The 16,156-nt window shown below is 41.4% G+C and overlaps 1 protein-coding gene across 2 annotated transcripts in view; it reads left to right on the plus strand.

Annotated features, from left to right (window-relative positions):
• siah1 (siah E3 ubiquitin protein ligase 1) overlaps nucleotides 1-16,156 on the plus strand; it is a 29,532-nt gene that overhangs the window by 4,465 nt on the left and 8,911 nt on the right. Inside the window, exons 1-2 of one of the 2 annotated variants that reach the window (XM_006795813.3) lie at nucleotides 4,175-6,828; nucleotides 9,893-9,949. In XM_006795813.3, coding sequence (XP_006795876.1) covers nucleotides 6,711-6,828; nucleotides 9,893-9,949 — 175 coding nt within the window. In that variant the 5' untranslated portion in view covers nucleotides 4,175-6,710. Of the gene's footprint in view, nucleotides 1-4,174; nucleotides 6,829-9,892; nucleotides 9,950-16,156 lie in introns of those variants that run through there. The other variant, XM_006795814.2, reaches the window with a different exon arrangement.

The following is a 16,156-nucleotide window of genomic DNA, read 5'->3' on the forward strand; positions in this document are numbered from 1 at the left end:
AAAACAGAATTTATTAAATTTAACGGAGTTAGAAGTTAACAGGAAGTTAGCTCGCTACACGGGCCAAACTTCAGTCAGGAGAACAACTGAGATCATTCATCCACAATACGAGGTTAGTTATTAATATACTGCAACAACATGGGAACAGAGCAGCTGCAGAGAATTCAGCATTAATGAATCAATGTTCCGGAAGTGGAGGAAGCGCAGTTTTTGGCTTTCCCCATATTTCAAAAGTGCTTCATCTCTTTGCTGTGGCTGTCGTAATTTGCAGATGATAATGGTTGTAGCCACTGTGATGCTTTCGACCAAAACAGGCGCAGCTTGATGACATCATCAACATGCGCTATCGCGATAGAGCGGTATAGTCAAAATCTCTATCGTTTCTATCATATATTGTTTATATCGCCCACCTCTAATATGACACAAGAGACGAGAAATGTATTTTTAAGAAATATTTTTATCTTTGACAGTCTTACAGCAAGGGTGAACTTGAGATGTATACCAAGTTGTCCTTTTGTTGACTAATTACATGTGGAATTTGACAATAACTGTGATTTTTATGTTGCTGTGTGTGAAGACAAGTCTGAATCTGTGACTGAACTTTTTAGGAGATCATTGCATCTTTTACTGTGCTGGCACAACTTTAGCAGTTGGCGTTAAAAAAATTGACAGCATGACAGCTGTTTTTGTCCAACCTAATACTGGCGGTGTGTGAATGTGAGAAAGACAGCAGTGAGTCATCGGCTCACTAACAGTGAGGTAATTCTAGATCTGCTACTAATGCCAAGGGGAGTCCCTGCTTGTTTTATCTGTGTGTGTATTTCTATACTAGGTGCTAACACACAAGATCGGGTAAGTGTGTGTCTGTGTGGTTGGTTTTGCCTCCACCTTGATATCCCTGTTCTGTGTGGCTTCTCCATGGTAACAAGCTGCTAGGCTGCATTGTTCCTAAGTTGTTTTTCCTGCTATGGAAAAGAGCCAACTGTTGACTGGGTCTGGATTTTGAAATCAGTCTATTCCATTTCTGTAGCACTATGAAATCAAACTGTAGTTGATTGATGATGATGATAATAATAATAATAATAATAATAATAATAATGGTTGCAGTTACAGTTTTCTGCATATATGCAACCTGTTACCTTGATTGAATGAGAATTGAGCCTGCTTTAAAGTTCTAGCATAGGAGCTGTAGGATCATGCATGGTGCCTCAGTAAATGCATAGAAACACCTGCATGTTTATTTGTGGTGCTTCAGGTTTTTTTTGTTTTTTTTTTAAACATTGTGTCCTTTAATATGTATATTAAGACTGGCCCTGTCTTTGAAGTAGGTGGCACTTAATTTGCAGATGAAGATCGAAATAACATGCCAAAGGTCGTCTCTTTAGTGAGCATTCACAGACTGAAGCGGAAGTGCCTTGCTGTGTGGTTGCAACATGATATTCTTTCTCCTTCAAAATGCCAAACACACATTTGGTCCGGATGTGCACTTTGAACAACGATTGACCCTTTGCATTGAAGTATAATGCATCGTAATGAAGAGGGTCTTCTTAATGTTACTGTGTAATTAATTTCAATTTGTATTTGGTGGCATTTTTCTGTTTTCTTTTGGTCTGCCAATGTTTTACCTCTGAGAATTTTACATTCAGTAGAGTCAATACAATGTTTGTAAACAGAAGTGGAAAGGGTATTGCAAATCTTTAAATATGTTTTGTATGAAATCAGAGCCGAGGAATGCACAGTGACAGCCTGCTGTTAGTTCACCTATGCAAGAGAGCATCTTACAACAATTGCACACACAATCAACTAAGTTATGTGAACATTGGTTAAAGGCTAAAAGGAACCATTAGCCAACTGCCGGCTTTGCTCTGTGTGTGTTCATCAGTGCAATCATTTTTGTCTGGGGAAAAAAAAAAAAAAAAAAAAAAAATATATATATATATATATATATATATATATATATATATATATATATATATATATTTTTTTGTACACAAACTCCAGTTTTAGACTGTTTTGTAGGTAAAAATGATGCTGGTGCAGTTTGCTACTCAGATGTGTAAAGGTTTTAAAACTGGGACTGAATGTCCACAAACGGCCCCCCAGGTTCTTTCAGTGTCATGATCTCACAGATTTTGCACTTGTCATAGATGAAAGTAGTGTATGCAGAAACGGGTTTTTAAAGTTATAAGTTGAAGTAGTAGCCATGTTATCCCTCATAGTACTTTTTTTTTTTTTTTTTTTTTTTTTTTTTTGCCTGTCCCGTTTGGCTCTTTTGCATCAGAATTATTGTCTAAAGGTGAAGAAAGATGCCCAACGGATTTACTTTACCAAATGGACCATCCCAGCCTTGCCGTGATGGTCTATTTGATTCACCTTTTATTGTTTATTTTATTTTCACTTGCTAAACGTGGGACAGACTTGAATGAGGAAAAGAAAAGGGAGAAAGGAAGAGGGGGGGAAAAACAGCGGGGAAGAGGGACGGGGATAAAGGGCAAAAAACAAAAACCACACCTAATAAGCAGACAAAAATACATCCATCAATCACCTGGATCACCTGTTGAGAAAGAAAAAAGAGAAAACAAGCAGAAGAAAAAGAGAGCAATATAATAAACAACATCACGATGATCTATGTGAATATAACAGTAAATACTAAATATTAAACATTGTGCAGCACGTAAGATCGACAGCACAGTGTCCTTTGAGGTAGGAGCCAAAAAGGGTGTAGTTTGTGTGTGTGAGCACCCGTGTGTACACCTGTGAGCATGGACGCGCTTGTTTTTAAAAGGTTCCTTCATGTAATGATCTGCAAGAGGGGGGGCCACAGCCCCGTCCTCCAGGGCATGAAGCAGGTATGGAGGAGATCAAAACTCCAGACATCCAGAGGCCCCCAGAACACAAGAGACCAAGGAAGACCAACAGAGGGGCAGCTGCACCACTGTCCCAGAAAGAGCTGAGGAGAGTCCCAGATGAGGGGTCACTCAGCAGCCACGGAGCAGAAGCCAGGGGGGGTTGCAGCGACGTGCCCGTGAGCTCCGCCGGCAGCCAGCTGTGCCAGAGTGACCAAGCCCCAGCCACTCACCCAACATGGAGACAGACACAAAGAGACACTGTACACACAATCACACTCCCCAAGCATACTCTATACCCCAGGTCTAGGTACCCTTGACCCTGGAGGGGGAAACTGCACCCAGACCCAGGTGGTGTTACCCTTTTTCCTGGGGTGGAGAGAAGCAGACTGCCCCGACTCGGCGGCAGCAGGGAGGCCCCACATTCCAGACCCTAATCGGACGGCCAACTCTTCCTCCCAGACCCCCGCTCCAACAGGCCGCAGAGAACGGGGGTGTGTGAAGACTCCAAACCTCCCTCCGCCCGCTCATATGTAGTGTTGATGCATGTGTGTTCTAAGGTGCATTTAAAACCCAGGAGGGCACGGAGCTACCTCACAATACATTGCTATCTACTAGACAGACATCCTTTGATAGTTTGCGATGTCGAAAAATGTGTCTTAGTGATTAATATTGTTCCCCAAGACCCAGATGGAAGTAAGACTAATATTAATGCAACTTATAGGACAGATTCAAATATCTTGTAAACAATTTCAGAGACCTAAAATTCAAATAAGTGCATTTTTAAAGGACCTACAGGCATTTTCCTTTTTATTCACCAACCCTCTCTATGATGATCAGTGTAGTGTACCTATTGTTGAGTATGTCACTGACAAAAAAAAAAAAATCACCCTTTTTTTGACTATACTGACTAAACCACGAGTGAGACATGGGGCATGCTACCGTACTGCCTCTGCTGTAATCTTTTCTCAGTGGTTACGCCACATCTGTTTGCATTATTGCCAGACAATATAAACCGAATACAGTCAGAAACTTGGCAGCAGTAGAAGAAATACAGGCACAAAGAGAGACCGCTGTAACACGCATGCACGATGTGGGCTGTAAAACAGAGCTAGTGACAGTAGCCAATGCCCAAATTGTGTTATTAAAAGGGGCAAGGGCAATATATACAACAATGAGCCATCTGGACCAGGCAGCAGTTCATCACTGGCAACCCAAACAGGTCATCGCCTACATCCACAGGGGCTACAGAGGAGAGGATGGAAAGAGAGAGAAACTCTTTACACCGTAAACATCCTTCAGTAGTGCAGATTTTTGCATTTTGTCATGCCAATAGCATATCAATGAACTGAGAGAAACAAGATCAGTGAGTTGGAGATGTGAAAGTTGTAAGACAGGATGGAGTAAAGCACAAGCCCACATTTCCATATGAAATGATGCTGTCCTTTCCTTTTACAGTCTGATTTGTTTTACTACCATGCAAGTACTTAAAAATCAAGTGAAAGGCACGACCTGTCAAAGATGTGCCCTTAAATTCTATCTGCCATTGTCTCACAGAGTATAGAAGAAAGGGCTTAGTGTCCACATACAGGCTGGGAAAGGGACGGCAAGAGGTAGATGTGACTGTGAAACCAGAAGCATGTGGTTCAGACTTGTCACAAATTGTTACAGTGAGCGTACCCTGGATAATCCTCTTTTGTGAAACTTAAGTGACCAAACACATGCAAAATGGACTTTTGAGAGGCTGAGCACAGAGATTGATCAGGAAAGTCTTTACTGAGGGCACGTGCAAGGGCTGTTTTCTCAGACTTGTACAGGACGTTTCTTTTCAATTGCAGTTATTGCTCCGTTGGTGGACATATAAAAAGAACGCAGGTTTCAGACACAGAAGCATCATCCATCATTTATGCTGTCTTCTTGTAAGCAGAGTTCATTTTATAAAAAGGTATTAAAGTTTGAATCTCTTCATAACCCGAATATCATTTTTGATTTATTTTGCAGTTCAAAAATAGACGTGCACTTTTGGCAGTACTTGCAGGCACAGCACACACTGTACAGCAGTCGTTCTACATCATTGGCATTATTGTCGGCCACGATGGTGGCCAGAAGCAGAGTCCGTGAGTCATCGTGTTTGGGGGCAGTTACATCTGTGTTTAGATCTGTCCATATGAGATCAGATCACCAAGACGCACTCGAGTGCTGCATGTGAACCGGGTCGGTGTTTCCCTGTGCACTAAGCTAGCTATCACTTTCTCTCCTGCTGACAGATTGCAGCTCACAGTAATATTTAGTTTTCTTCTTGGTTGGCTCAGTTATACACATGTTTGTGTTTTTAAAGAGAATATGGTCCTGTGTGTAGGAGGAGAAAATTGACTAACAGACCTGGATTTAAAAAAGAGTTTCTTGTTTGACTTGTTTAAGCTACAGAGAGCATCATTTTGTTTGAATCTGCTGATTTAGTGTTTGGGTGCTTAATGCTATGCACAGACCTGCTGCACTGTGGCAAGCAATGTGAGGGGGAAAGTCGATAGAACAGAATGAAGAGAAAAGGCAGTGAGAAAGTGAGGTATGGTGTCAGTGAGGGCAGCTGGTGGTACAGCCTGCAGCCAGATGAGGCTGAAATCTGAGACTTGCTTAACCACAGAGGCTGTGGAACGGAGGGAGCAGAGAGAAAGAAACACAAGTGGGAGAGCGAGAGAAGGAATGTCCACCTAAGAAGGGGAGCGAAATACGCGAGCTTGAGGCAGGCAAAAATGCAAGAAAGTATACAGACGTGTACATACGCTGTCTGTATACTTTCTGTATGTATATTTTCAGGCGCAAATAAAATTTGTCAAGTGTCAGCTGTGTGAGGAGAGAGGGTTATGTGTTTGGGTAGGGAGTTGTCAGGGGAGAGCGGGGAGGGTGTGAGCGAGGCTGCTGTTTGGACTGACATTGGATGCCGGCTTAGCTTTGCTCTCTGTCTTTCTCACAAACGCACCCAGCAGCAGCGACACCAACCACACTCGTGGGGACGGAGGGAACTTCGCTCAGTGAGGGAGTGACTTTATTTGGGACGCTTTCTTTGTTTCCTTCTCTCGCAAGTCTTATCATCTTAAGAAACCAAAAAAGCAGAGCTTTGTTTTCCTATCAAACTTTTTTTTTTTTCTACCTTCCAACTCAAGTACACTGGACAGGATTTGTTTTTCTATCAAAATCACCTCTGTTTGACTGTGGGAAATGTTCCTGCCCCCAGCAAACCTACAATTTCAGAAGGTGGTTGTTGGATGCATTTGTACCTGTTAGATGTTGCAGTGGTGTAGTGCCAAACAGTTCCTGAAAATTTGGCACCAGGAGAAACAAAGGTGGAACCTGCTAAAGGATAATTATCCAGTGTTGAAGAAACTACTGTGAGTTGGCTAAACTGCCTTGCTTTGCTGTCTGTTCCTGTATTGACCGATTAGGCCGAAACAAGGGAGTGGCCGGCTGACCACACACCAACAGACTGCTTACAGACTTGATTTTCAAGGTTTTAATTTTAACAGAAAACAAATCTGATGGTTTGTGTCGAAGCATTGCAGTGAAAACATCGGTGACCTGCTATTTTTGTTTTGTTTTTTTCATCTCTCTTTCCAGCCTTGGCCACTCTGTTGTGCCATCTCCTCTGAGAACTCATTTTACCAGCTATTAAGGATCAGTTTGCCTCTCTGGACACAGTTCTTTCATTTCAGCTTACCCCAACCCTCATGAACTTGTTCTTCTCAAATGGGTGAGCAGGAGGATGAAACATGATCCTGTGTTTGGGGCAGCAGTAACACTGTGTGGTTTCCATGGAAAAGGCCAGAGAAATATGGCGCAAAGGGAGCGTATAAATGCCTTACCTCTATGTCTGTGGTACAAGTGAAATCGAAGCCGGCTACTATATCGCTGCAAGCTCCACCCTGGAACTCCTTGCTCAGACTCTTCTCATGTGTAGCCACAAGGAGTGTGCACAGGACTAAAGGTATTACACTTAAAACGGTAAAGCACACTAAAAGCCCCCTCTCCTCCCCCCATCATCAGCTCAATGCATTTGTCCGTGTATCTGCAGGGTAAGATGTTGTACAGTAGTGTAAATTCTAGTTGTAGCTTTGTTAGCATCAAGCTGACAAATTGATTGGCCTTTCTGTTGCTCGAGCGTAGCTGGTGAAAGTGTGTTCTGTATGTTGTGACAAAATGTGCTGAATAGTTTCTTTGTGGGTGAATACAGAGGAGCCTTTCAGCAGGCGGCGCCTGCGTGCATTGTGAATTACACTGTATAGTGTGCATGAAAACTTGGAGCCACTTAAGAACAAAGAACGGCATGTTTCTTGAAGCCTAGCTTGTTTTTGGCCTCCCCCTCTACTCGTGGTGTCTTTTTACCGCTTGTATCTGTTTGCATTCTCTTATTCCCCCGAGTGCTTATTTTCCGTATACTTCAACTTTTCCTGGCTTCAGTGTGCAGCATATCTTAGCTTCTCTTAGTGCCCCCCCCTTTTTTTGTGTCCTTCTGTTTTCACATGTACACGAGGTGCTATGTAGTTGTGTTTTGTTTTTGTTTTTTTTCCAAGGTATGTGTTTGTTTTGTCTAAAGCAAATAGCTTTAAAAAGGCTGCAGATTAACCTAAAGGAAATGTTGTTTTCATAATGCCCACATGGTGATTTCCGTTATATCAGATCTTGTCAATCTGGTATCCGTTGTGAAAGTCAGAAATGAATTAGGCTCTCTAATCTAAAATGGTTGATGAGTAGAAATACAAATCTAAATTGTTTTTTCTTAGCATGGTAAAAGCTTTCAAAGTGTGCTCATCCATTAAACTAACAGTGGCTAGATTTACTAGCAACCATGAGTTTGTTCCCCGTTGTGCACAATGAGATGAGCCCAGGCATATCTGAGAGCAAGAGTCACCATTTAGTACTGAAGATGAGAGCTACTTCAACAACCTCCAACAAGGACACAGTACTTTGCTACATGTACAAGAAAACTGTCCAGATTAACCTCCTAGGACCTGCGTCCACATATGTGGACATCACATTTTGGGTTATTTAGACCAAAATACTCAATTTTGCGCTACAAGGACCTGATATCCACTTACGAGGACATTATACTGCCACTGTTCTATCGAAATTTGAAACAAATATCCTCATATGTGGCTCTCATTTTTCTTAGAAACAAAAATCAGGTAATTCTTTGTTTTTACATTCATCGGGTCCCAATATGCCCAAATATCATAGAGAAATTTAAAATGCATGCCGTGGAAGAGTTCGGGTCTTAGGAGGTTAAAGGTGTAAACGACAAGTGTTTCTCCACCTTTAGCCAGCACAAATACACTGAAGGTGTAGCCAGACTTTAAAGGACGAGAAGCTAGCAGCCGGTGACTTGGGACCGAAATGTAAACACACGACTCACCCAGCGTGGCAGGGGTACTCACTAACTGCGCTTCATATGACAAGAATAACAAACAGTGGATGCAAATTACTGATGTGGTTAAGCAGCTGGTTTGAATAGCTTGACCCAACATCTGAGGTACAAACTTTATTTTAGTTTAGAGTAACTTCCAGAGCATTCTCAACAGTCACATAAGTTATTGTTAAACAAATATGTTTTACCTGAAGTATCTAGGAACAATTTCACCCAGGTTACTTTTGTACTTTTGTGCTGCGTCACTAGATATAATACTGCTTCTCCTGGCATCTTGTTTCAAAAGATTGCCCCTTCAGTATCCGGTCTTTAAGTGATGATGTATGAACCCTGCTTCTGGGTCCAAACTACACTGCGTTTATTAAGGCTGGAGTGGGGAAAACAGTTAGCTTCACTGCTAATGTGTTTATATCATGCTAACATAGCTGTGTAGCTACCTACCACACCACGTAGCACATTATTATAGAGCAGCTAGCCCAACTTCAGTAACCCTACAACCGTCACTGCTGTTTAGTTTTCTGTCTTCATTTATGTTGGAAGTGATAGCAGAGCTGTACGTCTTAATTTTTCAGAAACCCCTCAGTCAGAACATGCTATATCATGTTTAGGTGGAAGCTAGCAAGCTAACTTCCTGCTTACTTCTAACTCTGTTAACCTTCATAAACTCTGTTTTCACGGATGCCTGGATGTTAAACCTATTTGTTACACCTGGTAAAGCAGCCACACTGCTCATTTTATTAAAGGTGAAAGGATTTAGACAGTTTGTAACTCTCAGTGATGCCGTAGTGTTCATTTGACTCATTTAAAAAGGATTGAAAATGATCTTTTATTTAGTTGCAACTATAAATGGTGCTGCCTGCAAGCTGCAAGTATCAATAAAATGTTGTGACCAGCTTTTTGTCTGGATTATTCTATATTGAAGTAAAATGGGCATGATATTTCTGGCCATATCGACATATGATAATTTGAGGCGATATCACCCACCCCGAATTACAATGACAAATGTGCACTATATTAAGGGTAGAATGAAATTTTCCCTGGCAGATGACAGCTGTGTTGTGAAATGTGCATATCTGCACAGTTTAGCCCGCATGCAGTCACCTCTGACATGTAGCCATTGTGTCTGGGTCATAATAATGTGATCATCTACAGAGTTGTAACAGAGGCATTGACTGAACAATACTGGGGAAAATGTGGAGTAGGGCAAGACAGCACAGTGTGAATCTATTTTTTAAAAGTCTCGTGCTAATGTATGGTGCATTAGCAGCACAGTGAGTGGCTTAAATGCCTTGAAAGGCTGGTTGTAGTCCGCGGAAGTGCACTAAATCTGCCGTGCCCCTCCTGATCTCCTATAGCCAGCTGGCACCATTTTAAAAACTAGACTGTCATGATGGAAATCCAGCTTATCCGGACTGACTTGAGCATGTTATTAAACATTGTCAGAAATTACAAAGCCAGGCTTCATGTTTAGCTGGTTGAAAAATGTGTGTAATTTGGTGTACTTGATGGTTATTATTCCTGTTATATGGTCGGAACATTGTTACGGTGGGATCGGTCTGAGCCAGTATCCCTCTAGCTTTGCTTTTCTAACTTGTGTTTGTTTACTTTGCTCCCTTTTCTTTTTCAGAGGTCCCCACATTTCAAGAGGAGACGAAAACCTTATTTGGAAATCTTATGGACGAAGGTGTGTATTTTAGTTTTTCCCCCTGTTCATCTACAGTTATAGTGCTTATACCAGTGTTTCCAGCAGGCTTTTTAACCGCATCTGTCCTCATTCCTTTTGTAGTCCTAGCTACGGGGTGAGTTGTTTCCTGTTTTGGGAATTTGGTACTCTTAATTTACTTCACTTGGACAGCACCTAACACACTGTAATTGTCTAATGTAACACATGGAGGGGTATGCAAGATGACTTTTATTTCACCTTTTTGTCAAACGTGCATACACTACTTTGTGATCGCCTATTTTCTAAACAGAACGTTGCATAGCTTTTCCCTTTTTGTGCTTCTCCTGAACACGGCAGGCTGTGTGCACAGTCATTGTTTGTCTGTTCTGTCATCCTCCTGTCCATCCTCTCGACACAGTGCAGTATCTCTCTCTGTCTGGTTAGCTGACTCACTGTTTCTGTCTCTTCAGTCTCTTTGCACACACGATTTTTACCTTCTTCGCACACCTTTTGCTGCACCCTTCTCGGTAATGTATAATTTTGCTATAAAGGAGAAGAGTCGTCCTGAATTACTCAACAGTATCAACAGTGTGTTTAGTTTTTTTTTCCTTGGTTGGGGGTGGGGTTTAAAAGTAAATTCAGGCTGCAGAAGTCATTTCTAAGCCACCTGCTAACAACAAAAGTTTGCTGCTCGTCTATTCTTTTCCTTTTTCTTGGGAGCAGCACCCCCTTGGCCTCTCATGTGTCAGCTAAACAAGTGATGCTATGTTTATCCCTACACACTCCATTTAGCTCTGCATGTCGCAGCTTGTTGTAGCCTTATATGCTGCAAACTACTTATTGTTTCATCATATGTAATGTTCAAGCCAGGAAACTACAAAGGAGAATAATTCGGTATCCTCTGGTTTGTTGGTGGGATTTTGTGCTAAAATTCCAGCTGTTGTTAATAGTAATCTCTATAATATTACCACTATCAACACAAAATAGCCCAATATCTGCACTTGTACTGTGTGTGTGTGTGTGTGGCAGCGCTGCTTCTCAGCTGCTAGACTACAAAACCCTTCTCCCCCTTTCATGGCCCCTTGGTTGAGGTCCAGTGATGATCTATTTCAGTAAAGTATGTTGAGCCATACATTAGCTCTGTTCAGTAATGCAGCCAGTATTCTTCAATAAGATGGTGCTGCAGTGTACTCTCGTGTGACAGAAGCACTAATCAGCCACGCCTTAAGCACACAGACGTCCTTTCACAGAAACACAGCTGGTAGCTGACCTCCACATTTACCAAAGTAGTAAGTTCATGTCCTTTTTTCCCTTTCCCCACTCTCACATGAGGTGCATGGCACAGTTGTCGGAGTAACAGATTCTACATTTTCATGATCATGTTAAGACTACATTCTGTTTTATTTTGGTGTGTTTTTATGTGGACACCAATTATTGACAAGTACACACGTTTTATAAAGGTCTCAATAGATCTACAACAAATGACTCTGCAGTTGTGAAGAAACTATTGTCTTCAAGCATAAGCGCTAAGCTGGTGATGCTACCACATGCTGGATATTTCAGTCTTGCCTTTGCAGAAAGTCCTGAGCTAATTTGGTCTCACTGTTCCTGGTGCTGTTGCTAGCATGCTAGCTAGCAAAGGCGTTCTATTAATTGCTGCTAAGGCAGTATCTCCATCACAGCAGATGTGTTTACAGACAGGCAGGCAGGCACAGGGAGCACTAGCTAATACAGCCTCTGATTAGATCCAGTTTTTATTTATTCTTTATTTATTTTTTTAACCTCAGCACATGGCATGAGTGTGTGCATGTGAGCATGCAGACAAGATTTACCGTAGCAGGTGAGGCAGTGCTGCCTACTGGTACCAGCTACTAAGCTAGACATAAGAGGGATGCTTACACAAGTAATGATGGCGTAGATAAAACCATCACATTCGACACTCGTGGCTACAGGTTTACGCTATTATCTGGCAAATGACTCCGCTGTCAGCAGGAAATGAAGTAATTATTACTGCTAAAACATGGGTTTTCAGTGCTGTTTGTGGAGAGCTGGAGCTTGTGCAAAGAGAGCGCATTCAAACTTATGTGGCTCTAAAATAGCGCAGTACAGCGGCGGCCTTAGTGGAGGATGGTCTCAAAGTGACTGTCTTATTTATTTGGTTTTTCTAAAGGTCTTCAAAAATTGCTGGTTATTGCTAGTTCTTTGAATCACCATCAAAGGGAAAGAGGAAGTGCTTCCCTTCTGTAAAAACAAGGACCCAAATGTTTTATCAAACATCATAATTTACTTGCTAAATGGAGGTAAGTTGCCCGGGAAGACCTCAGAAGACCACCTATGAGGGCCTCTGGCTCAGCTACAGCAGCAGCTGAGTATGTTTTCTTCTACTCTTTTTGAAATTGTTAAATTTGTGCTAAGTTAGGTGAATTGAGCAAAACCAAAGCTTTGGTGGTGTTAATTTCCCAGCTGTTTCGTCTGTCTACATATCACTGTGGTGTCTCATTGGCTCGTCTTGTCTTCACCTCCCACACATACAGTCCCTTCTCCATATTATTCCTGTGTGCTGGCCCTCCCTCTGTCTGTAGGTAGGGCTATAAAAAGGAGCAGAGTAGATGATGTAGTCCACCCAAATTACTGTACTGACCTGAAAAATGTGACCTGAGAAATATTCTTCTTATCCTTTTTTTTCCTTCTTCCCCCCTCTGCACACTCTTGTTCTTCTTGCATCCTCATTGCGGTGTCACCCCATCAGTCTATCGTCACGCCACCTCCCTTTTTTGTTTTTTAAACCACCTCCTTCCTGACTCAAATGGTTATGTCTGATTCATTCAGATGGAAGCGTGTTTCCACCAATGGGGAAAAATATCCCCGACACTAGCTCACTCAAAACCGTGTAGTGGACAGCATCAGTCAGCTTTCAGTGTTTAGTAAACACGAACAGTGCTATTCTCAGTATATGAATATGCAAAGTACTCAGCACTTTGCATATTCATGCCTGCCAGCTGTAGCACTGGCAGCTGATGCCAGTGAGTAACAAAGCAATGACGTACCTTTAAAAAAGGCTTCCCGATTTTTCTCTAAATTTTGACTTATTAACTTGAAATTTTGAGAAGCATAACTCAAAGTTTAGGATTATGGATGCAATCATTTTTTTTTCTTTTCCAGTTGCATAAACTAGCCTCCCTGCATTCTCCTCTTCCTCAACACAATTGTTCTCCTGCCCGTCACATTCGGCTGCCACCTCTCTCCTTTGCCTCACAGGCCATCTCATCCTTATCCACAAACCTGTTACCAAGGCAACTACACAGCACGATGGGAAACATCAGTGACACACACCACATCGGAGTTCACTTTACTGTCTGGTTGTTATTTAATTAAAGTGACAGAAAATCTGCGTAGCTGACTCGTTGCCGTGATGACAGTGTTTTACGTCAGTGACAGAATACTGAAGAATACTCTTCCTGCACTGTAGGCTTTTTTAAAAGCATGGTAGAAACCATAAGCTTTGGTTTTCACAGAGATGAATTTATTACCCCTTAAGAATCCATCCACTCTAAATATAATCCAAAAGCTTGCATTAGTCATACAAATAAGGAAGTGTGGTAGAATGACGAGTCTCCTGAGATTGCTCCAAGTGGGTTATCATGATTTCAGTGAGGAAATGAAGCTCTCTGGTATTGGCACGCTTTGTGTGCTACAGACTGTTTAACTATGAAGTGTTTGTAATTCTGGAGATTAAACATTAAGTGTATGGCGAGTGTAATAAGCGCTGGATTGGGCCTAGCTGTGAGAGAAAGGATTAGCTCAGCATGTAGCTGCACATCATCATGCAAGCTGCAACGTGCGGCCGGTGAGCGCAACGTGCGGCCGGTGAGCGCAACGTGCGGCCGGTGAGCGCAACGTGCGGCCGGTGAGCGCAACGTGCGGCCGGTGAGCGCAACGTGCGGCCGGTGAGCGCAACGTGCCTCTTGATAGATAGATAGATTGATCGATAGATGGATAGATAGATAGATAGATAGATCTTTGGATGGATAGATAGATAGATAGATCTTTGGATGGATAGATCGATAGATCTTTCGATCGAGAGGCACGTTGCGCTCACCGGCCGCACATTGCGGGGGAAAAGCCCGTTCTAACGTTTGAGTCTAAGGTTTATTTTTTTAACACCTGGCGACTCTTTTTTTTTTTTTTTTTTTTTTTAAACTCTCATCCATAAGTAATCTGCTCTTTCACGTGATTCGGTTTATTTTGAAAAGTCTCAACAGGATCTTGAGCTTTATTGTGAAAGGTTTATGTGGAACATAAACAAGCGGAGAAGCGATGCTGTTACCGTTGTTATTGCTAACCACAACGCATAAAAACAGGCACTTCTGTAGTGTGGTTATATTACATATAAGGGAAAGAGAGAACTTTAATAAATTAATAATAACTACAGTGACATCAAAACCATGAAAAAATATTGCTGTAAACAGTTTATTTTGCGACACCACGAAACAAACGATAGCGTAAAATGAAACAATAGACGTTTTTATATCGTCATCAGATCTATATCGTTATATCGAACAGGCCTAAGTAGAACCGTCTAACGCTGGACTGGACACAAACGGGAATCAAACCATTGCCAAAAGATGATTGATATTCATACTGGACATATAAATATTACTCATTTATTATATAAATTGTATAGTAATGCATTTCAATTCTCAAACTATACACATTAGATCAATCGTCTTATGAACATGCATATCATAAAGTATTGATTAACATTAAAGGTCTGGAGTAGAGGACTGAGTGATGGCTAGAAGGTGCCAGTAGGAGCAACACAGCATATTTAGACCCCACAGCTGCTGATACAGACCTAACGGAGACACTCGGTCTGAGCGATGACTTGACTTCTACATGCACTGCATGAACTTTCAGCGCAGTTTTTGTCTTTAATCCGTATGAATGAAGAGTTTGTTAGCTCACAGCTACAAAAACAATGATTCAGTTGGTGCAGAGAAGCAGCTTGGGGAATGTATTTAATTTCTCCTGTGTAGTTTATGGGCTGTATTCACATCATATATCTGTCATTCTGTTGTGTGACAGCAGGAAATGAAATTGTATACATGATAAAAGATTTGTGAATTTGTCTGTAGTTGTGAAGCAAATTGATATAAATTGCTAACAGAGACAGCTGAACTAAAGCACATGAAGCCAAATGAACATGGAGATTTCTGTGGCTGTCTGTTTGATGAAAATGCTTCTTAATGCCTGCGCAATTTGTGGTCTGTGACCTGTGTATGAACAGTTGGAGCTAACACTTTAGCTGCATCAGTCCTGCTAGGACACAACAGCATGGGCATCATCAGCTGAAGTATTTAACAGGTCTTCTGTGTCAATTAGACATCACACGTCCCTTTTTGATATTTTACCAGTCATTAGGTTTGTCATGAAGCCCACCACACACACAAAAAGAACCAGATGCCCTTCCTGATTTATCTCTCCCAGAGATTTGACTCCTCCCAGTGTTGAGTCTATGAATATTTCAGGTGATGTGTGAATGTGTAAACTGTACACTATGGCGCTAACGCAAAACCAAAAACTACACCTTGAACACCTTGAATAACAGGAAAGTAAACGTCTTAATTTGGGAACAACGTTAGCAGCTTGACTCAACAGCCAACATATATGCTGTGGTGTATATAACAGTCATATAGCATGTTGATAACGTTACAGTAAAAGGAAAAAGTGTTAAAGGGGGGAAAATTGCTTTAATTTTGTAGGTGTGCAACGATACACAAAATTCACGGTTTGATACTTTGGTGTCACGGTTCGATATTTTTTTTCGATACAAAAAAAGGTTCATGCTTTTTTTAATTTGTCATTTATTAAAATTATAAATATATATTTTAACTCAAAAGTACAGTTTTTAAATTTAATGTTGCTGAAACAACAAAGTAATAAATAATAAGTAATGATGCAAATAAATCTATCTGATGGAGAAATCGCTCATCCTTGGAAAAGAATTTATTACAGAGAAATGGCTCTCTTCTCCTCGATGCATGAAGGAGCGTTTCCGCAGGTCCTTCCTCCCTGCAGCTGTCAGACTGCACAATCAGAACTGATGTTCACATCTGCGCTGTAACTGCAATAAGTTAATTAACAGATTCGCACTACAACCTGCTTTGCCTCTTATCTGTAGTTATTTTTATTTAATTTAATAACTGTACAGTACTCTCTGTACATAGT

The sequence above is a fragment of the Neolamprologus brichardi genome, chromosome 7 (genome assembly GCF_056152115.1).
Source record: "Neolamprologus brichardi isolate AB-2024 chromosome 7, ASM5615211v1, whole genome shotgun sequence".
NCBI classification, from domain to species: domain Eukaryota; kingdom Metazoa; phylum Chordata; class Actinopteri; order Cichliformes; family Cichlidae; genus Neolamprologus; species Neolamprologus brichardi.